The sequence below is a fragment of the Diceros bicornis genome, chromosome 7 (genome assembly GCF_020826845.1).
Source record: "Diceros bicornis minor isolate mBicDic1 chromosome 7, mDicBic1.mat.cur, whole genome shotgun sequence".
NCBI lineage: Eukaryota > Metazoa > Chordata > Mammalia > Perissodactyla > Rhinocerotidae > Diceros > Diceros bicornis.
In genome coordinates, this window is record NC_080746.1 from 491,179 (window position 1) to 514,445 (window position 23,267).

General features: G+C 45.2%; 1 protein-coding gene and 1 long non-coding RNA gene across 2 annotated transcripts in view; both read right to left on the reverse strand.

Annotated features, from left to right (window-relative positions):
• LOC131408217 (ral guanine nucleotide dissociation stimulator-like) overlaps positions 1-4,387 on the reverse strand; it is a 270,220-nt gene extending 265,833 nt beyond the window's left edge. The window contains exon 1 of the mRNA XM_058544752.1: positions 4,364-4,387. Within this exon, the coding sequence (XP_058400735.1) occupies positions 4,364-4,372 (9 nt within the window). The 5' untranslated portion in view covers positions 4,373-4,387. The remainder of the gene's footprint in view (positions 1-4,363) is intronic.
• Positions 4,388-4,689: 302 nt separating this feature from the next.
• On the reverse strand, positions 4,690-12,111 carry LOC131408222 (uncharacterized). The gene is made up of 3 exons (XR_009220716.1): positions 11,963-12,111; positions 11,593-11,714; positions 4,690-4,864 (listed from the first exon to the last, which is right to left on the reverse strand). It is a non-coding gene; the product is annotated as an uncharacterized LOC131408222 (long non-coding RNA).
• Positions 12,112-23,267: the final 11,156 nt, after the last annotated feature.

A 23,267-nucleotide genomic window follows, 5' to 3' on the forward strand; every position in this document is an offset into this window, starting at 1 on the left:
AGTCCTCAGGTTCACCCACCTCGAGATAGTCACCCATCGCCAGGTGCAGCATCAGCAGGTCACTGAGCAGATTGCCAAATAGGGGAAGACACCCTGTGACATCGGGGTGTGGGTGGGATGAGCCCTTGCTCTCAAGTAGACCCCATGTAGACCCTCTCCTGAAAAGTCCCCATCCTCAGCCTCCTGGCCCACCACAGGGTTCCCACGAGGAGCAGCCTAGGATCCTCAGCAGCCTCCCCTCAATTCTTCCTCCCTTCATACCCTAAGAACACCACACTCCTCCTCCTCACCTCCCAGGACCGGCTTCTGGCAAATCACATGGTGTACCTTCCCTGGCCCTCCCCAAATCAATCCATCCTGCGCCAGCTCTTCCAGGCCCTCCTCTTGGTCACTTCTACTGGGGGATTTGGGCACTGTGGCACCAAGAGAAAGGGCCTTCCTCTCTTGATTTGAGGCATCCAGCTGGGAGCGCAGAGCCCCTCCCCCACAGGCACACTCACTTGCTGCTGCTGCTGCTTCTCCTGCACTCTCTGAGGGTTGCACTCTGGGGGGGCAAACGTGAAAGGCCCCTCCTGTCAGGGTCGAGGACAGTGTCAGCGAGGCGATACTCCCCTCACCCCATTTCTCTCCAGCACCACTGGCCTCCGACACTGGACATCTGACTTGAGTCAACTGGTACTAATGTCATTCCATCCTCCAAGGTCTTGTGATTCCAGAACAAGCCCAGCTCCAACTCTCACTCTGGGTGTGAGCTTGGGCTCGTGGCCTGGCCTCCTTGAGCCTGTTTCCTCATCTGGAAAGTGTGAGAACTCCAGCTACCACACAGGTCCTCATGAGGACTCAGTGTCACAAGACTGTCATCCTTGTTCTGGCCCTCACACCTCCAGGTGGAGCAGGCAGAAAGCTCCCACATTCCTTTCCTCCCTCTTATCTCAACACCACTCTGTGAGGCCTGCACAACACAATCACCATCCCTCCATTTCCCTGATGAGGAGACAAAGGCCCAAACATGGGCAGAGAGGTGCTCAGGGGCCCACAGAGGAGAGGCCGCTTGCCCCTCTCAGCCAGAGGCCCTGTTCCAACATCCTCGCTTAACCCCCAGCCCCACCACTGAAAACAGTCCTGTCCCCTGAGCTCTCAAAGCTTGGTCTTGGGCCGAGTCATGGATGGAGAGGATGGGATGTCTTGGGAGTCTGGTTGAGTGGCTCCTGCCTGCCCCAGTCCCGTGGAGTGTCTGGCCCCCAGGCTGGGCCAGAGGCCAAGCCAAAGCCTTCTCCTCCCCAAGGAATGCCTCAGGACATTCCCCTGCACTGAATCCTTTTTTTTTTTTTTTTGTGAGGAGATCAGCCTTGTGCTAACATCTGCCAATCCTCCTCTTTTTTTGCTGAGGAAGACTGGCCCTGGGCTAACATCCATGCCCATCTTCCTCCACTTTATATGGGACGCTGCCACATCATAGGTCGAAAAGCGGTGCGTCGGTGCGCGCCTGGGACCCGAACTGGTGAACCCTCAGCCGCTGCAGCGGAGTGCACGCACTTAACCGCTTGCGCCACCGGGCAGGCCCCTGAAATCTTTCTTTATCCACTCAGGAACTGGACCCCCAAGGTGCCACCTCTGATCAACAGGGAAGGGGATGACAGGACATTTTGATTCCCTGTTTACATGAGGCTCCTAACTTCCTTTCAGCAGGGTCCACTAAGAATCCATCAGTTGCCTAGACGCTTCTCATAAGCCACCGGGGGCATATGTCATTGCCAACCAGGCACTCAGGTTAGACTCCTGTGGTTCACTCAAGTGACTGCACTAGGGGTCCAGGGGGGAGTCCCAGAATGCACACACATCTGTCACCTAAGGATGAGCAGCCTGTTTGTCCACCTGGGCCATGGGAATCCTCTGCCATGCACATCCCTGGGGCAGGCAGGCTGCAGCCCCTTGGAGATGTGGTGAAGATAGAAGGAGCAGCGGGGTCCTGGCTTCCTGAGGATAGTTTTAGGCTGAGGGCTAAACCCACACCAACCACCCAACAGCATGGAAGAAGTTACTTCCTGCAGGATGGACATACATGGAAGCCAGAGACCTGTTGATGGCGCCAGCTCGGCAACTCCTCCTGGAACAGCCCAGCCAACACCACTGTGTCTCATGACCAGGGCCTCCCGCCCACAAAAGGCACCCCACATGCCCATGGGCAGAACAGATCCCTCTGCCTGTTAATCTGGATGAAATAGAAGGGAATGTTTCAGAGAAAGTTCAAGGGAGAAACTATCAAAACCACAGCCTGCCCAGTGCCCCTCCTCCGCACCCCTCCTCTCTCTCCAGACCCCCAGCCTCCACTCTACCTTGATCATCAGTTCTCTGCTCAAGGACTTGTCTTGACTATTTAGTTCCTTAAGATTTTCAGAGCTCTCTCTCAGGGGAGGGGAAAGAACGAGGGATAAATTTAGGAATAATGTGAGGGGTTTAAATGCAAATCCCTTTTCTTTGCAAACCCGAGAGATTCAAACTGCCTGAAGGAGTGTTCTCACTGGGCTCCTCTGAACGCTAAGGTCTCATGGGACTGGGAGGGGGCTCTCCTGTTGGTCACTGGGGTCTCCAATCCCCAGCTCTACAGAACAGCTCTGTTTTGACTGCTTTGAGTTTCAACTGGGCATAGAGTTCTGTTGCTATAAACACTTGAAAACCTCCAATGTGGCTCAACTTAGTACCCGACACTCAGGGAAGCCAAGTCCTGAAGCAGAACTGGTGACTAAGGACCCGGGAGGCTTAGAGACCCCCTGCCGAGGCCCAGGCCCTGTCCCCAGCATTTGCTGCCTCCCAGGAGTTCCCAGCTGACTGAGGGGCCAATGGCAGACATACAGGAGATCCCCCATCCACCCTGGTCCTCCTATGGAGAGAGGCCTACCCACCGGGAAACTTCCCCCGTGTGTTCTTCAGGTGGCTTGTGGAAGTTTTCTGCAGAGCAGAGATGACAGTGCAGGGCGAGGAGAAGTTCTTCAGGATCTCGAACTCCTGGGGAAGGGAAGAGAATGAGCTGTGAGGTGGGGCACTGTAGCCCCGCTTGCTCTAGCTTCAGTCCCTTTCTATTTAAATCTCCCCTCCTGGATGAGACACATGCTCAGGGATTCCCAGAAGGGCACATTTAGGACCCAAAGAGTAACACTCACAGGGAGGAGGATTTTAGCTCAACCCAGGGAAGGAGCCAGGTAGGAAGTGAGCATCCTCTCACTGGGACCTGGAGTCAAAGTCAGCGGGCCCCTAGCAGGAAGGGCCTAGGGACTGTGCAGGGGCTTAGACCACACACTGCAATCCTGGGACCTGATAAAGGTGGAAAGGCAGTTCCCAAGGCTTCAGAGAGGGACTCCACTGGGCCTCCCACAGCACACCTGGGCCACCTGGATCCAGCGCTCCACCACCCTCGCCCTGTCCTGGGCTGTCATGCTCGGGTCCCCGAGGCAGGGGGTGATGACGAAGCTGGCCAACCTTCTGACGTGGTCGATGGTGGCCTGGACGGTGGGTGTCTGGTGTTCATTTCGGGCTTGCTTCTCTTGCCCCAGGTGGACCCCAGGCACGGAGAGGGCACCACCTTCCGGAAGAGGTCCTGGAGAACAGGGGGAGTGTCACCCAGCCCTGCCACACCCCAGGTCTGTGTCCACAGCCCCTAAAGTCCCACACAGGAGTCACAGTTTAGAGCTGGAGCTCAGAAAGCTCAGGATGTGGCCTGAGCCTTGTGAGAGTCCCTGGCTTTTCTTCTCTGTCCACTGAGGACACCCAGCACAGGATGACCCAGGACCCAATACTGGCAGGGAAGGGAGAGGGGCTTTTGACCCAGCCTGGACTGGCTAACTCCAAGCTCCAGATGGTGGCTCAACTCGGCTCATCCCAAGGGGGCATCTTCCAATACCCTGATCCCCCCTCTGGTCCCACTCCACATTCTGATGCACATCCCCGCATGGCAGCTACATCCACAGGCCTTGTCTGTTTCCCTTGTAGTGAAATACACATCAGATGTCTAATAAGTCCTGAGGCTGTTGAGCCTCCTGAGCAGCCGGTTGGGCCACCAGGGACCGGGCTGTACACAGTGAGCCCCTCCCTGCACAGATGAGCCAAGGCCCACCCAGCTTTCCGTCTCTTCTACCTCATGGAGTTGGCACAGTCACTCTGTGCAGCAGGTCCTCTTAATGTCCACCTCCACGGTCTGCAGGTGGACAGCAAAGGCTTGGGTGTTCAGAAAGTTGCCCAGGTCTTATGGTTGGTAAAGGGTGGAGCCTGGATTTGGGCCCAGATCATAGGAGTCTGGATCAGGTCTGGGGCAACGATGGCAGAGGGAAGGCCTGCCCCACCCAGCCCTGAAAGCCCAGCTGCTCACCGCATCCATCACGGTCAACAGCTCCACCACCAGCTTAGGAGAGAAGGCCGTAAGATTAAGCTTCTCACGCTCCTTAAGAGCCACAGGTGGAGATGGACTTCTCACTAGAAATGATGGTCCAGGTGACTCCAGCTCAGCAGCTCCTACTCCTGCTGGAGCCCATGTTGGCCCTTCTCCACCTCCAACACTGCTGGTGGAGGGGACACTGGCTCCAGTGCTAGAGGGTTTGGTGTCAACAGAGCTGGAGTCAGCTCTACCTTCACCACTGCCCACTGCTCTGCTTCTGCCACTGGCTGGAGCTCTGTAGCTGGCACTGGAGCGGGATAAAGAGAAAGGTTCACCCACATAGCTGACTTTCCATGTGTCCTTCTAAACACAGGAAAGATCCCCCTCCCTTCCAGGAATACCCAGCCTGCAGTCCCCCTTACCCTCTGGCTTTGCCTCAGTGGCCTCCAGAAGCTCACACCGGACAAGGGTAAGAAGGTCACGGCAGCTCATCTCCTAACCAGGCAAGGTGACATTCATGTATATCCCCTTTAGCTTAAAAAAGGGACAGCCCCAGTCTGGTTCTGCCCTAGTTCTAGTCCAACCCCGTCATCTCAAGCTTCTGAGTGTGGAGACCCTCTGCTCCTGCTCTCATCTCAGAGCAGTACTGGAAAGTGTGGGTGGCCTCATGCACCTGCCCCTTGTCTAGTGAGTTGGTGGAGTTGAAACCATTGGGCAGCTACTCGACAACCTCCTGAGTGGAGTTCTGCAAAGACTGCCTGGGAGCTGGGCCAGAAGGAATCAGGGGCTGCATGCACACTGCCACTGGGGCCAACCCCCAAGAGAAAGTCTGCTCCTCAGTTCACGCACAGAGGGGCATCCCTGCAAAGAACTCTGGTCAGGGAGGGAAGGAGATGAATCCTCTAGTGCTTGGTAACATATGATTAGAGGAGCTCACCTTCTCATGCTGCCAGGCATGGCCTGGGGTATGAACATGACAGACTCACCAGGTTTCCGACACCTAACAACCAGCTCCTGCTCAGGAATGACCCGCCCCTTATGTCCTGCCTTCTCCCCTCCTCACAGACACATGCACACACACACACACACACACAAAGAGGGGCAAGGGGTGTGGGGCTGATCAGGTGGGATCACAGCTGTGCCCTGGCCTGCACTAGCCTTTCCTGGGCTGTCCCGTGTTACCTTTCACTGCCTCCTGCCGGACACCCAGAGGCGTCAAGAATGAGGGCTGAGCCAACATCGCCAACTACCAAAAAGATTCTCTTTCTGGGATTTTTTGAGCCCAGATCCTCCAAAAGTTGGGAAACAACAACAAAACATCTTTGCCTGTTGACTGTCTCCAATCAAGTGAGCTGGATGGGGGCCTGTAGGTGCCTGGTTACCTGAGTTCTAAGATCTGTTGAGGTCTATGTCCCCACGTCATCTCCTGAACTGTACACAATGAGCCTACACAGCCCTACCCACAGCTCACTGGAAACCTAACTAGGGACCTAGCTTTGAGGAGACAGAGATGAATGCAGACCTCCTTTTCCTTTTACTTCTTCATCCTGGGATAGTCCCTGTGCCTCTCAGGTCCTCCCCAGTCTCTAAACCAGCACCATGGGGATCAGGCTAGAATCTACTTCCTAGGGACATCACCCGGTGTATATGAGATAATATCTATTACCCCTGTGGGCTGGTGTCACATGTACCTAAGGCACAATCTTAGGGATGGAAGAATAACAAGGAGGGGTGGGATGTAGTACAGAACACCACTCAAAACAGGCCTGGGTTCCAAGAATGTGATATTGGGACAGTCACTTCCAACTTGGCCTCATTTTCAGGTCAGCACCATGAGGGGGTTGCAACTAATGGAAATTCAGATATTGCCATCCTGTGGCATAAAGCCATTCAATTGTTTCCTGTTTTATGGAGAATGAGACCCAAGTGTCTCATCTTGGCCTATGAGGTGGGCAGCCTCCACAGTGGTACCCAGTAAGCCCCACCCACGTTATACACATCCCCGTGGAACCACAAAGTGGTTAGTAACTGGCTTCTGAACATAATAAGAGCCAAAGTAATGGGATGTCTTGTCTAAATTTTAACTAAAAATGTCTCTCACTTTCTCTTACTCCCTCTCTCATGTGCCATCTCTCTCTCTCTCACTCTGTCAAATCCCTGGAATTGAGGAATCAAATACTGGTGTATTGGGGCTGCCCAATGTAGAGGCACATTGAGGAGAGAAGCAAGGGAGTGCCTGGGCCAACAGACAGAAAGGAGCTCAGGCTCTCAATCCAAAATGAATCCTGAAGGCTGAGAGTGAACTTGTGGGCCAGTCCTCCCCCAGTTGAGCCTCAGTTGAGGCCACAGCCCCAATCTGTTAATCTCACTGAGGCAGAGGCACCCAGCTAAAACATACCTGATTGCTGATACACAAAAATTGTGATATTGTCAACATTTGATGTTTTGAAATGCAAGGTTAGGGGCAATGAAGTCAGAGAGGGAAAAGTAATGAACACAGCCTACCAGGCCCTGGTCCTACCTTCCACCCCAGCTCCTGTTCTCTCTTCCCAGCCTCCCTCCAGCTGCACTGGCCACCTGTCTAACCTCCTCTGGCCAAACTCACTTCTGCCTGTGAGGCTCAGGACCAGTGGTGCCATTTCCCTGACACACTGCTCCCAGACTTGTGCAGGGCAGGCTCCCTCTTGTCATTCTGGTCCCAGAAATTGTCACCCTAGTGAGGTCTTTCAGACCCTCCTACCCAGTGATGCCCAGCCCTCCCGCACAGCCCCCTGATGTGTTTCTCTACAGCACTTGCTCTTTTCTTTCTCATGTCTTTGCTTTTGTCCATTTCCCCTCTAGACTGTGAGCTCCCGGCAGGCAGGGACCACTTGGTCATTTTCATCCTGCACTTCAGCCCACCAGGGTACCTGGCACAGGATGAGCGCTCAGGGCACAGCTCCTGAATGAGTACATGCGTAGATCTTGCACCCCACCCTCTACTTTTGACCAACTTACATTGTGGAGATGAACACTAGTAATAGGAGGTACAAGTTGTTTCTGAGGCACGGGGACAGCCAGAAAGACCTCTGGTTGACTCTTCGCTGCTCCAAGAGCTCAAGAAAAGTTCAGTGGACATCGAGTAAATTCCTGGTTTACAGCAGAATGACTTGATATATATATATTATGTAATGGTTACCAAAGTAAATTTAGTTAACATCAATCACCAAACAGAAATAAAAGACTGTTTCCTGATGATGAGAAGTTTTAGGATCTACTCTCTTAGCAAGTTTCAAATATACCACACAGCAATGTTAACTTAGTGTTGTATATCAAGTATATCTCAATACAACTGAAAAAAAAATAAAAACAAAAACTCACTGGCCACCACTGACACAAGAGGCTGCCCGCCCCCTCGTGGCCAGCACTAGCACTGCTGCCCAGGCCGGAACTCCAAACAGAAAGGAATCTTTCTTCAGGTGTCCTCAAGGCAGAGGCTCTCCAGGGTCCCAGGGGTAAAGCAGCAGGACCTGTCAGCTTCGAGGGAGTGGGAGGAGTCTCGGGAGCCTACCGTGCCCCCCTCTTGCTGTTCCCCACCAGGTGTCCTCTTCACTCCTAATGCATCCTAACTGCTGCCATGACAATGGTTCCCCCTACCTCCAGATGAGGACCGCAAGGGTCCAACAAGGATTAGTCTTCTCCCTGGACTCTGGATTTGGTGTCCAGTGCTCTGGCATCTTCTTCCTTATCCTCAGTTCTCATCCACCCAAGCCCCCTAGCCCCCTCAGTTCTAAAGGATCTCCAGGGGCTGGAAATCATTTTCTCAGGGTTTCAGAGCACAGTAGGTCATCAACAGAGAACCTAGTCCAACAGACATGTTGTGAGTGCATGGAAAACTTGGAGTCACTCGCTGGATGCACTCCATTTTATACAGGAGGACCCTCACTGAGGTATTCTCTCCTGTTCCCAATGCCTACACAAGGGGAGGATGGGCTCATCACAGTTCTGGGTGCCCACAGAGCTGGAGACTGCAGGACCCCAGTCCTGTGCTCCTCAGGCTGGGCCAGGGATGGATCTGGAACAGGTAGACACCTAGGAACCTTAGGGATTCCTCTTCCCATCTCTGGGCCCCTGCACACGAATCTAGGAGAATGGATGCTGCTGCCCCGTGGGAGAGCTGCCTCCAACCTCTCTCCCTCATGCCTCTTGTCACTTCCCCGGTGTCGGCTCTTTCTTGACTGCACCTCCGAGTTCTCCATATGAGAAGTCAAGTGTGAGGGAGTGTGACTGTGCACATGTGATGATGAGGAGAGGAAAATGACCCCATATGGAAAGGGATGGGCAGCGATCCTCTAGGATCTTAACGCCACTCATTGCCAAAGGAAACCTGAGGGAAGGGGTGGAGCCTTGGCCAAGTAAGCTGGAGCTCTCTCTAGTCTTCAGGACTCTGACCACCTCGTGTGGTCTGGGACAGTATCTGCTTCTTTCTAGGCCAGTTTCCCAACTGTACAGTGAGGGGTAAGATGTGCAACAGCACAAGCATGTGCTCGGCCAGGACAAGTCATCAGGCCCCATAGATACATTAAGTATGTTTTAAGTGTATTGAAGACATTAATATTGCTGTGCAGTCATCACCACGATCCATCTTCAGAATACTTCTCATCTTGCAAAACTGAAACTCTATACCCATTCATGAATTACTCCCCATTCCCCCTCCTCCCAGCCACTGGCAAACACCATTCTACTTTCTGTCTCTCTGCATCTGGTGATTTCAGGAACCTCATAGAAGGGAAATCACACAAGGTTGTAATTTTGTGACTAGCTTATTTCATTTAGAGTAATATCTTGAAGGTTCATCCATGGTGTGCCATATCTTAGACTTTCCTTCATTTTTCAAGGATGAGTAATATGCCATTGTATGTATATAGCACATTTTGCTCATCCATACATCCCTGGACAGATACCATAGCAAGGCCCACAACCAAGCCCAAAATAAAATGGGGCCCCAGCCAGATTTTTCTCAACAGTACCCTGGAGACTACTTTCTTAAGCCATATCCTATATGATATTTACTAAGGATCTAATCTTGGGCCATGAGTTGCTTTTCAACTACTTTGAGCCAATGAGACAACAAGATGGCTTGCAAGACTCAAACTGCAACTGCATAAGTGACTGGAGGATGACCTGGGAGACCAAGAACTCCCCTGCCAATCATGTTAAGGACACCGCCTTTTGAACGTGGGATGTGTGACAGAACATGAAAATCTGTGCTTGCACAAAATGCCTAGGACTGCTCCCAAACTTGCTGCACCCGCTCCTTTGCCCTTGAAAAGCCCTTTTCAACAGCCCATTGGGGAGAAAGATTTAACCCTTGTCTCCTTGCTGGCCAACCTCATAATAAAGCTTTTTTCCCTTCTACAAGAGCGAGTATCCCTTTTGACTAAGGGGTGCATTGGGCTGTGAGCCCTTCCTTGATTACAATACTTGGGTGGCTTCCATGTTTTAGCTATTATGAATAACGATGCCATGAACATGGGTGTTGAAATATGTCTTTGAGAACATGCTTTCAACTCCTTGGTGGCGTATACACCCAGAAGAGGAATTGTTGGGTCTTATATAATTGTATTTTTAATTTTTTTTAGGAATTGTTATATTGATTTCTACAGCAACTATATATTTCCACCACAGTACACAAGGCTTCCAACTTCTCCACGTCTTGGCCAACAATGGTTCTATTCTTTTTCTTCTTCTTTTTTTTTTTTTTTGATAGATGCCATCCTAATGAATGTGAGGTGGTCTCTCACTGTGTTTCTGATTTGCATTTCCCTAATGATTACTGATGATGAGCATCTTTTTATATGCTTATTGGTTATTTGCAGATCTTCTTTGAGCAAATGTTTACTCATATACTGTGTTCAATTTTGATTTGTTTTTTGTTGTTGAATTTAGGAGTTCTCTATCTATTCTGGATATTAAGCCTTTGTCAGATACATGGTTTGCAAATATGGTCGCCCATCCTGTGGGCTGTGCTTTTACTCTGTTGATAATGACTTTTGAGGCACAAAACTTTTCAATATCCATGAAGTCCAGCATATGTATTTTCCTATTTTATTGGCTGCTCCTTGGGTGTCAGAACCATGAAATCATTACCAAATCCTATCTTGTCAAGTTTTGCCTTATGTTTTCTTCTAAGGGTATAACAGCATTAGCTCTTACACTTAGGTATTTGATTCACTGGGAATCAAGTTTTGTATACAGTGTTAGGTAAATGTCCAAGTTGATTCTTTTGCATGTAGATATCCACTTTTTCCAGCACAACTTGTTGAAAAGACTTTTCCTCATTGAATAATCTTGGCACCCTTGTCAAACATCATTTGATCACATGGGTGAGGGTTAATTTCTGGGCTCTCAATTCTGTTTCCATTGGTCAATATGTCTGTCTTTATGCCATGACAATGCTGTTTTGATAGTGTAGATTTATAGTAAGTTTTCAATCAGGAAGAATCAGTCCTCCAACTTAGTATCTCCTTTCAAGTTTATTTTTGGTATCTGGGCTTATTTGAGACTCCATAAGAATATTAGAATGGGTTTTTTTCTATTTCAGCACAAAACTCCCTTGGAATTTTGATAAGGACTGCATTGCATTTGTTGATCTCTTTGGATAATGTTGACACCGTCACAATAAGGAGTCTTCCAATCCACGCTGATGGGATGTCTTTCATTTCTAATAGTGCCAGGTGGCTGTTCAGGTTGAGGGGGCGGCACTCCTCGAGGTAGTCGTGCAGAAACCCACAGTTCCTCCTCACTGTGCCTTCACCATTTCCTTAGAACCCATCTACAGTCAACAGAGGGCAAAATGCATGTAAAATGCACGTGGGAAGTTTTCAAAGACTGGGTGTGCATGGAGCACACATTTCTTCCACTACTCTCCATTAGCAAGAACCACAGACTGAAGCAGTAGACCCTAACACATGGAGACTGCAGACTCAACCAGCAGACCCCAACAAATGGGGACTGTGGACTAACTAAGGGCCAGGGACTCGAGTTCCTGGCAGAACCATCTGGCAGCTCAAGCTGAACCGCTAAGACTTTGCCTGGCACTGCTGACTAACCAAGTGCTAAGACTGATGCTCTCTTAGAGCATCCTGTCAGTCTAGACTGACCCACTGACCCTGGACTGGAAAGCCAGTTAGATCAGGAGCTCAAGGCACACAGAGTGGATCTCATATCCAAGAGGAACTTACCCACAGCCCTCAGAAACAGTGAAAAAGATGGAGAACTCAAAGGTTTTGCGGGTACCAATGACTGTGTTTCTCATCCTCGAAGCCATCAGGTGTCTCCTTTGGATCCCACTGCTGCCACCAAACTGGTACAAAACAAAATAAAATTGAGTAAATTTTAAACATCTAATTGGCTTTATTCAACAGTTCATGAATCAGGCAGCATCCCGTCTAGCAGAGAGAAAGGAGCTCCAAGGAGTTCTACAAAATGAAGGATTTTATGGGCAGAAGGGAGCAAGAACAAGGAAGTTACATTAGATAAAAAAGCGGGTTGGTTACTGCAAGGTTACCTTCCTTTAGAGGATGGCAGGGCTCTATCAGGAAGATGGGCTACCTGCTGCGCATCAGGTGATTCCTGATTGACTGGTTTAAGATTCTATTCCTGGGAGGGCCAAAAGTCTAATTAAGTCTCGACTTGTTTATGTGAGGCATAGCCTAAGCGGCTCCATTTGGGCCTGGTGTCTTGTATTATTTTTTTTTATTATTATTATTTTAATTTTATTTATTTATTTTTTTCCCCCAAAGCCCCAGTAGATAATTATATGTCATAGCTGCACATCCTTCTAGTTGCTGTATGTGGGACGCGGCCTCAGGATGGCCGGAGAAGCGGTGCATCGGTGCGCGCCCGGGATCCGAACCCGGGCCGCCAGCAGCGGAGCGCACGCACTTAACCGCTAAGCCACGGGGCCGGCCCTGGTGTCTTGTTTTAAACACATGACTTCTGCTGGTCCCTGATTTCCCCAGTTACACCCCGGCTGTCCCTTCACTGACCATTGTTGGTCACACACCCACTGCACCTGCTTCCAGTCCTTTCCCTTCAACACCGTAATCTCACACACAGCTCCTCCCGACACTATCATGACGTCTTCCACCACACGTCCCCTATAATTTCCACACTGCCATCAAGATGCTTCACAAACACCACCACCATTTATGTCCAATGGGCTGAGAGGCCTGCCCGTGCACTGGGAATCAGGAGTCACAGGGTCTGTCACTTGGCCTCCAATCACCTATTGTACCCCAGCTGAAGGGTTTACCCTGCGGAGACACTCAGTTGTACCCAACTCAATCACACAACAACATCTTTGCCCCAGGCTTCCTTCAAAATGCTCCACCCACTTTCTGCCTCAACTGTTCCTTGAGGGGTCATTTTGGGGTAGCCTTAGAGGCCACCTTGGTGATTTTGTGCCCAGGCCCAAACAGCTCTTGGCCAACAAACACTTTAACCATACCCCCTGAAATCATATAGCATAGGTAACTAGTGAATGGGTGCAAATTACTAGTTTTACTTCCAAGGGCCGTAATGAATATTTCCCAACAGGAGCATCCATTTTTGGGTTTTACTGTAGGCTGATATCATAAGGCTCTCACCCACTGAGGCTCTCTCTTCCCCAGCCCTCTGAGCAGATTTCTCCAGGCTATATTCTGCAATGCATCATTGTGTCTATCTCAGCCTGCTTCCCTCAGGTTGCAGGTCCCCTGAGGTTCCTGCCCTGACTGGCTACCACCAACCCATAGAGACACTGTCAGTCCTATAGGACTGGGTGTTCAGTTCTACTAGGACTGACTGACTGGACTGGGCACAGGTGCGGTGGCCCTACCCAAGCAAAATCAGGTAACTGAGGCAACCAAGAAGTATCGAAAACCTTAACCCAACATCGACAACAACTCCATAAGACCCTATCCTAGCCCTTGTGGAACAGTCTCATGAGTCTCTTGCCTAAATGGTTTTAGAGAATGGCCTGGCCCTAGACTGTCTATACCAACCAACGAAGGAGGGGTTTTTGCCTTTCTTAGAACCACTTGCTGAATGTACATCAACTCACAAGTTCAAACCTACCTCCACCAGATGGCCCAAGAGGTTAAAATATTGCGTAATGTTACCTAAATCTTTTAAAAGATACCCAAGGCCCCCGAGATCACTGACATATTTTCATGGCTGGTCTCTCCAAGTTGGGGACAATGGAAACAGACTGGATTTTAGACTGTTGCTTGTACAATTATAGGATCTGTTACTATAGCCATCATCGGATATTTACTCTCTTGGCTACAATGTGCCCTACCCCTAATAATTCTATTAATTACCCTTATTAACTATCCCAACCAACTTTAAATTAACTAAATTAAAATTAATCAATACCTTGATTAATTTAAAAAATTCAAAAATTTTATGGAGAATCTGCTTAACACAGAATACTCTGTTGTAAGCATTTAAAGTATACAGTTCAGTGCCATTTAGTACAATGATTATGTCGTGTGGTTATCACCACTATCTAATTCCAGAACATTTTCAACACCCCCAAACAAACCCATACTCATTCACACTATTTTCTCCTAACCCAAGCCCATGGAAACAACTCATCTGTTTTCTCTCCCTATTGGTTTGCCTATTCTGGACAGTTCATTCAAGTGGCATCATGCTATCTGTGGCCTTTGTGGGCAACTTCAGAGAGCACACATGTTTCAAGGTTCACCCATGGCCGAGCATGTAGCAGTAGCTTATTCCTTTTTATGGCTCTATAATGTCCTATATTATGAATAGGGCACATTTGGTTTATGCAGTCATAACTGGATAGAAATTTGGATTGGTTCCACTTTTGGACCATTGTGAATAATGTTGCTTTGAATATCCATGGAAAAGTTTTTCTTTGAACATATGTTTCCAATGGTCTTTTGGACATACCTACCTTGTGACTCTCCTGGTCCATGGTACTTGTAGGTTTAAGATTTTAAAAAGTGGCAAACTGTTTTCTGCAGTGGCTGCATCATTTTACTTTCCCACCAGTAATGTATGTGGGTTTCCCATTCTCCATATCTTTACTAACACTTGTTACTTTCCATTATGTTGAGTATAGCCTTCATTTTGAGTGTGAAATAGTATTACACTATGCTTTGAATTTGCATTTTCCTAATAATTTATGATACTGAACATCTATCTAGTGCTTATTGGCCATCTATGTTTCTCCTGGAGACATGTCCATTGCAGCTAGTTACCCATTTTCATTGGATAACCAATGAAAATGGTTTCATTTCAAACTTCTTTGAATGAAGTTTCATTTCAAACTTCTTTGTTTTTTATAATTGAGTTCTAAGAGATCTTTATATAGTCTCAATATTAGAGCATTATCAGTTATATAACTTGCAAATAGTAGGGGTCTTCTGTATCCCACTTTTAACAATGGATAGAATATCCAGATAGAAAATTAGGAAACAGCAGATATGAAAACATTAATGGACTTATCAGACATACACAGAATATTTTACTGAACAGCAACAAAATGTAGTCTTTTCTCAAGGGCACACATTATTTTCCAGAACAGATCATGTGTTAGGTCACAAAACAAGTCTTAACTAAATTAAGAAGACTGAAATCATACCAAGTATCTTGTCCAAAGACAATGGCATGAAACAAAAAGTCAATAACAGATGGAAAACTGTGATATTCATAATACATGGAAGTTCAACAACAAACTCTTAACAGCCACTAGATCAAAGAAGAAATCAAAAGGGAAATTAGAAAATAGCTCAAGACATACAAAAAGAAAAAATAAAAACACCAAATCTTATAGATGCAGCAAAAGTAGTACTAAGAGGAAAGTTTGTAGTGATAAACTTGTACGTTATAAGAGAAGAAGGATGTCAAAGAAACAACCTGACTTACAACACACAGCATTAGAAAAAGAAAAAATGAAACCCAAAGTTAGCAGAAGGATGGAAGTCACCAAGAGGAGAGTGGGAAAAAATGAAAGACAGTATGAAATATCAATAAAAGTAAGAGTTGATTTTTTGAAAAAATAAAATTGACAAACCCTTAGATACAATATCTAGGGAAAAAAAGAGAGATGACTCAAATAAAGTAAATCAGAAATGAAAGAGGAAGCATTACAACTGATGCTTCAGAAAGAAAAAGACCAGAAGAGACTATTCTGAACTAAAGTACATTCTCAAATTGGGTAACCTAGACAAAATAGATAAATTCCTAGAAACAACCTATGAAGGCAAAATCATGAAGAAACAGAAATCTTGAACAGACCAGTAACAAACAAGCAGACTGAATCAGTAATGAAAAACCTCCCAACGAGAGGAGAGTAAAGTGAATGCCCGACTTCACCACAGATCCCTGAGCCAGCCTGCCCCAGCCCCAGGCTGACTCTTGTAGAACTAGCTGGCTCCCTGCAGGCTTCTGCAAATCCAGGCCCCTGGCTCACCCTGGAGCATGCCAGCTCTGGCGGCCCCAAGCAGCATCCTTGACACCAGGCTCCCATCAGCCTCCTGGAAACCCAGGCCCCCATATCAGCCTAGGGGCTGCGATCTTCAGCAGCCCTAGGCGGCTCCTGTGACCACAAGTGGTGTCATTGGCACCAGGCTCCTGGTGGACTCTGATGAATTCAGACCCTGGCTCCCCCAAGTTTCTGCCTACTCCAGGCAGCCACAGGCAGCACCCACAGCCACAGACAGCTTCCATAACAGGGCACCCACTGGGATCTCACAAACCCAGGACCCCAGGTCACTCTAGCATTTACTGGCTCCAACAACCCCAGGTAGATTCCATGGCTCCAGGCTCCCCGGGGGCTACTAGGAACACAGGCCCATGACTCACCACACTACCTGCCAGTTCCAGCAGCTGTAGACAGCTCTCATGGAACTAGGCTTCTGACAGGCTTCTACAGAACCAAGCCCCCAGCCCACCCAGGTGCTTGCTGACTCAGGCGGCCCCAGGCAGCTCCCATGGCACCAGGCACCGGCAGGTTCCCATGAACCCAGGCTTCCATCTTGACCCAGCGCCTGCTGGCTCCTGCAATCTCAGGTAGCTCCTGTGGCCCCAGGCTACCAGGAATCCAGACTTCTGGCCTACCACAGCACAAACTGTCTCTCATGGCACAGGATCCTGGCAGGCTCCCGTGAGCCAAGACTCTCAGATCATCCCAGCACTGGCCAACTCTCACGGCCCTGGATGACTACTGTGGTCACAGGATCTCAATGAGGACCTGCCAAAACAGGCTCCAGTGGGGCTACTCATGATCTCAGGGTCCCAGTTTTGCCCAGGGCCAGACACAATACTGTGGATGCAAGCTTTCCACTCACCCCACTACCAGGTTGCTCAAGGGCTCCAGCAGCAAGCCTGCCCCTGGACACCACCAGATGGCCCATCCAGGACCCCTAGATGGGCTGAATGTGAAGGCTTTGGTTTACTAAAGCCAGTCTGTAACGAGTGGAAGAAGTGCCTACTTCCTCACATTTGCAGACACCAACGGAAGGCCACAAGGATCATGAATAATCAAAGATCCATGACACCACCAAAGAAAAAGAATAAAACTCCAATGACTGACCAAGAAATGGAGATATAGGAACTATGTGACAAAGACTTCAGAACAATGCTCTTTGAGAAATTCATAAAACTCTAAGGAAACACAGATAGACTACTAAATGAAATAAGGAAATAGTGCATGAACAAGTGAGAAGTTCAACATAGAAACAGAAAGCATTAAGGAAAAACAAACAGAAATCCTAGAGTTGAAGAACACAATGACTGAACTGAAGAATTCAATAGAGACCTTCTAAATCAGATTCAACCATGTACAAGAAATAATTAGTGCACTAGAAGATGTGTCATTTGAAATCATCCAGTCAAAGGAGCAAAAAGAAAAAAAGGAACGGATAGGATTGGGGAAAGGTAGTGTGAATTATGGGATACCTTGAAAAGAAATAGATAAGCATTATTAAAGTACCAGAGGAGAAGACAGGGAGAAAGGAAAAGAAAGTTGACTTAAAAAAGTAGCAGCTGACACCTTCCCAAATCTGGGGAGAGATGTAGACATCCAAGGTCCTGATGCTGATTGGTCACCCTAAAATTTCAAACTAAAACTTTCTTCTCCAAGACACATTAGAACAAAACTATCTAAACTCAAAAAAAAGGATCAAACAACATGATCAAGTTCAACATGATGCAAATCAATGAATGTGATACACCGCATTGATAGAATGAAAGATAAAAATCCTAAAATAATCTTTCAATGCAGAAAAAGCAGTTTGACAAAATTCAACGCCACCTCATGATAAAAACTCTCAAGAAAGGGTTACAGAAGGAACATACCTGAACATAATAAAAGGTTTACATGACAAACCCACGGCTAACATCATATTGAACAGTGAAAGGTTGAAAGCTTTCTTGCTAAGACAAAGAACAAGACAAGGGTGCCCAGTCTCAACACCACTCTTCAACACACTGCTGTAAGTCTCACCCAGAGACATTTGGCCAGAGAAAGAAATATAAAGCATCTAAATTGGAAATGAAGGAACAAAGTGGTCTCTGTTTGCAGATATGATTTTATGTAGAGAAATACTTAAAGACTCCTCCCCAAACTGTTAGGACTAATAAACAAATTCACTCAAGCTGCAGGAGACAAAATCAACATATAGACATCAGTTGCCTTTCTCTATACTAACAATGAACTATCTAAAAATGATATAAAGAAAAAAATCCTAGTTACAATACCATCAAAAACAGTAAAATACTCATGAATAAATTTAACCAAGAAGGTGAAAGATCTAGAAACTGACAACTATAAGACACAGATGAAAGAACTCAAAGACACAAAGAAATGAAAAAATATCTTATGATCATGGATCAGAAGAATTAATATTTTGAAAATGTTCATGCTACTCAATGCCATCTCAAGATTCAATGCAATTCCTATTAAAATTCCCATGGCATTTTTCAGAGAAATAGGACAAATAATCCTAATATTCATGTGGATCCACAAAAGACCTCCAATAACCAAAGGAACCCCGAGAAAGAAAAAGCTGAAGGCATCACAATTTCTGATTTCAAACTTTATTACAAATCTATAGTAATAAAAACAGTATGATACAGGTATAAAATGAGACACCTAGACCAATGGAACAGAATCAAGGATCCAGAAATAAAACCACACACATACAGTTTGCTAACAGTTGACAAGTCAGCTAAGAAGACTCCATGGGGAATGGATAGTTTCTACAACAAATGGTGCTGGGAAAACTGGATAACCACATGCAGAAAACTGAAATTGGACTCCTATTTTACACCACTCTATAAATGATCCCAAATCGAATTAAAGACTTAAATGTAAGACACCAAATATAAAACAACTAGAAGAAAATATAGAGAAAAAAGCCCCATGAAACTGGTCTTGACAAAGATTTTTTTGGATATAATATCAAAAGTGCAAGCAACAAATGCAAAACTTAACAAGTGTGATGACTTCAATCTAAAAAGCTTCTGCATAGCAAATGAAACAATTGGCAAACTAAAGGGGCTAATATCCACAGTATATAAGAAACTGTTACAACTCAACAGCAAAGAAACCAACAAAACAATATGAAAATGGTCAAAGGACCTGAATAGATACTTTTCCAAAGAAGACATAAAAATGGTCAACAGGTACCTGAGAAGATGCTCGTAATCACTCACCATCAGGGAAATGAAATCAAAACTACAATGAGATATCACCTCACACCTGCTAGAATGGTTATTCTCAAAGAGACAACAGACAACAAGTGTTGGCGAGGCTGTGTAGAAAAGAGAACCCTGTGCACCGATGGTATGAATGTAAATTGCTACAGTCACTATGGAAAAAATATGGAATTTTCTCAAAAAAAAAAATAGAAATATATATAAATGAGCAATTCCACTTCTGGCTGTATACCCAAAGGAATTGAAATCACTATTCTGAAGAGATATCTGCACCCCCATTTTCATTTCAACATTATTCACAGAGAACATGGACACAATCCAGGTGTCCATCAATGGATAAATAGATAAAGAAAATGTGAGATATATGTAGACATGTAATATATAATGGAATATTATTCAGCCATGCAGGAGAATGATATCCTGCATTTTGAGATACCATGGATGGACCTTGAGGCATTGCGCTAAGTGATATAAGTCAGACGGAGAAAGACAAATACTATATATTCTCACTCATATGTGAAATCGAAAAAAGCCCAACTCAAAGGAATAGAGACAAAAATGGGTTTCCCAGGGTCGCGGGGTTGGGGGAAATGGGGAGATGTGAGTCAAAGTGCACAAATTTCTAGCTGTAAAATGAACAAGTTTTGGGGATCTAATGTACAGCATGGTGACCATAATTAACAATACTATATTCTTATAGACTTGAAAGTTGTTAAGAGAGTAGATCTTGAAAGTGATCACTAGAAAAACCAAGTTAATTATGTGAAGGAATGGAGGTGTTAACTCACCGTATTGTGGTAATCCTTTCACAAATCATCATCTTGAACACCTAAAACTTACCTATGTTATATGTCACTAATATTTAAAGAAATCTAAAAAAAAAATCTCTCAACAAAGTAAAACCCAGGACCAGATGACTGCACTGGTGAATTCTACCAAACATATAAATAAGTATTAAAAACAAGACTTCTTACACTCTGTTAAATATTGAAAAAGAGGGAACACTTCCAAGCTCACTTTACAAGGCCAGCATTACCCTGATACCAACACTAGACAAGGACACTAAAAGAAAATAAAATTACAGACCATTATCCCTGATGAACATGGATGCAAAAATCCTCAACAAAATACTAGCAAACTGAATTCAACAGCATGTTAAAAGAATTATACACTACCACCAAGTGAAATTTATTCCTGGTATACAAGGGGAGTTCGATATACAAAAATTGATCAATGTAATAAGCCACATCAAGAAAATGAAGGGGAAAAAATGACCAACTCAATTGATGCAGAAAACCATTTGACAAAATTCAACGCCCTTTCATGATAAAAAACTCAACAAACTAGGAATAGAAGGAGAGTGCCTCAACATAACAAAATCCATATATGAAAAACACACAGCAAACATAATACTCAATGATGGAAGACTGAAAGCTTTTCCTCTAAGACCAGGAACAAGGCAAGGATGCCCACTTTCACCACTTCCATTCAACACAGTATTGAAAGTTCAAGCCAGAACCATGAGACAATAAAAATAAATAAATAAAAGGCATCTAAATTGGAAAGAAATAAGTAAAATGGTCTCTGTTTGAAGATGATATCATGTCGTATGTAGAAAATCCAAAAGACTCCACAAAAAAACCGTTTGATCTAACAAATGAATTCAGAAAAGTAGCAGGATACAAAGTCAACACACAAAAATCAGCAGCATTTCTAGACACGAACTATGAGTTCTCTGGAAAGGAAATTACAAAAACAAGTCATTTATAATAGTATCAGAAAGAATAACATGCTTAGGAATTAACTTAACCAAGGAGATGAAAGGCTTACACCATAAAAACTACAAAACATTTCAGAAAGAAATTAAAGAAGACATTTATAAATGGACACACATCCCATGTTCATGGATTGGAAGGCTTACTATTGTTAAAGAGTCAGTATTACCCAAAATAATCTATAGATTCAATGTATTCCCTAGTCAAATCCTAATGATGTTTTTTGCAGAAATAGAAAAACCAGTCCTAAAATTCACATGGAATCTCAAGGGACTCAGAATAGCCAAAACAATCTTGCAAAAGAAGAACAAAACTGGAGGACTCACACTTCCTGATTTCAAAACTTACTACAAAGCCACAGTAATCAATAGTATGGTATTGTCATAAAGACAGACATAGAGACCAATGGCATAGAATAGCGAGCCCAGAAACAAACCCTCACATATATGGTCAAGTAATTTTTGACAAGGGTGCCAAGACCATGGAATGGAGAAAGGTTTCTTTTCAACAAATGGTGCTGGGAAAACTGGATATCCCTATGCACAAGCTTGAAGCTGGTCCCCATCCAACGCTATATACAAAAATTAACTCAAAATGGATCCAGGACATAAATGTAAGACCTCAAACAAGAAAACTCTTAGAAGAAAACATAAGATCAAATATTCATGACACCAGACTTGGCAATGATTTCTTGGATATGACACCAAAGGCGCAGGTAACAAAAGAAAAACAATGGAAAAATTGGACTCCACGAAAATTTTATAAGTTGGTACATCAAGAGGCACCCACAGAATGGGAGAAAATATTCGCAAATCATATTTCTGACAAGAGACTGGTATCCAGAATATACAGAGAAGTCCTAAATTAAACAACTAAAAACAAGCCAATTCAAAAATGGGCATGGACTTGAAGACTCCTTTGCGAAAGAGGACTTAGAAATGGCATATAAGCACATGAAAAGATGCTCAACACCACTAATCATTAGGGAAATGCACATCAAAACCACAATGAGACACCACCTCACACCCAGTAAGATGAGTGTTATTGAAAAGACAGAAAACAGCAAGTGTTGGCCAAGATGCAGCGAAATGGGAACACTTGTACACTGTTGATAGGAATATAAAATGATGCAGCTGCTATGGAAAACAGTATTGATGTTCCTCCAAAAAATTGAACATAGAATTATCATGTGATCCAGCAATTCCTCTTCTGCATATACACCCAAAAGATCTGAAAACAAAGCCTTGAAGAGATATTTGTACATCCATGTTCATAGCGGTATTATTTACAACAGCTAAAACGTGGAAGCAACCCAAGTGTCCACTGACACATGAGTGGATAAACAAAATGTAGTATATCCATACAATGGAATATTATTCAGCCTTCAAAATGAAGCATATTCTCCAATACGCTATACATGGATTAACCTTGGAGACATTATGCTAACTGAAATAAGCCAGTCACAAAAAGACGAATACTGTATGAACTGAGAGTAGTCAAATCATAGAGACAGTAAGTAGAATGGTGGCTGCCAAGGGCTGGGGGGAGGGGAGAAGGGAGGGTTATTGTTTAATAGGTATAGAGTTTCAGATTTATAAGAGTTATGGGGATGAATGGTGGTGATGACTGTACAACTGTGGAAATGTATTTAACGCCATTGAAGTGTACACTTAAAAATGGTTAAGATGAAACATTTTTTGTTATGTATATTATGACTCAATGTACAAAAAGAAAAAAAAAGAAATGAGCTATCAAGTCACAAAGAGACATAGTGGACACTTAAATACATATTGCTAAGTGAAAGAAGCCAACTGGAAAAGGCTATATACACTGTTCCACAGTTTTCATATATTCCAATTACACGACATTCCAGAAAAGGCAAAACTATAGAAACAGTATAAAGATCAGTGTTGCCAGGAGTTGGGGGGCAAGGGACAAAGAGGTAAAGCACAGGGATTTTAGGGCAATCCAACTCTTCCGTAGGATACTGTCGTGGTGGATACATGAGATTATGCATTTGTCAAAATCCAAGTACATGACAGCAAGACAATGAACCTTAATGTAAACTACGGACTTGCTTACGAACACTATAGCAGCATCAGCTCCTCACTTGTAAGGAATGAACCGCACTAACACGGGTGGTCACGCAAGATGTTAACCATAGGGGAAACTGTGGGGGAAAAGGGAGAAATGCTCTGCTCTCTCTGCTGAATTTCTCTGTTCAACTAAAACTTTCCTAAAAAAAATCTATTAATTAAAAAATAATCAATGGAAAGTAGGGAGTGGGTAGAAATATGGACGAAACAGGAATATCAGAATATTAATAAATGTTGAAGCTGGGTAATAGAGACATGGAGGGCTATCGCACTTCTCTGTTTAATTTGTGTATGTTCAAGGTTTTCCACAAT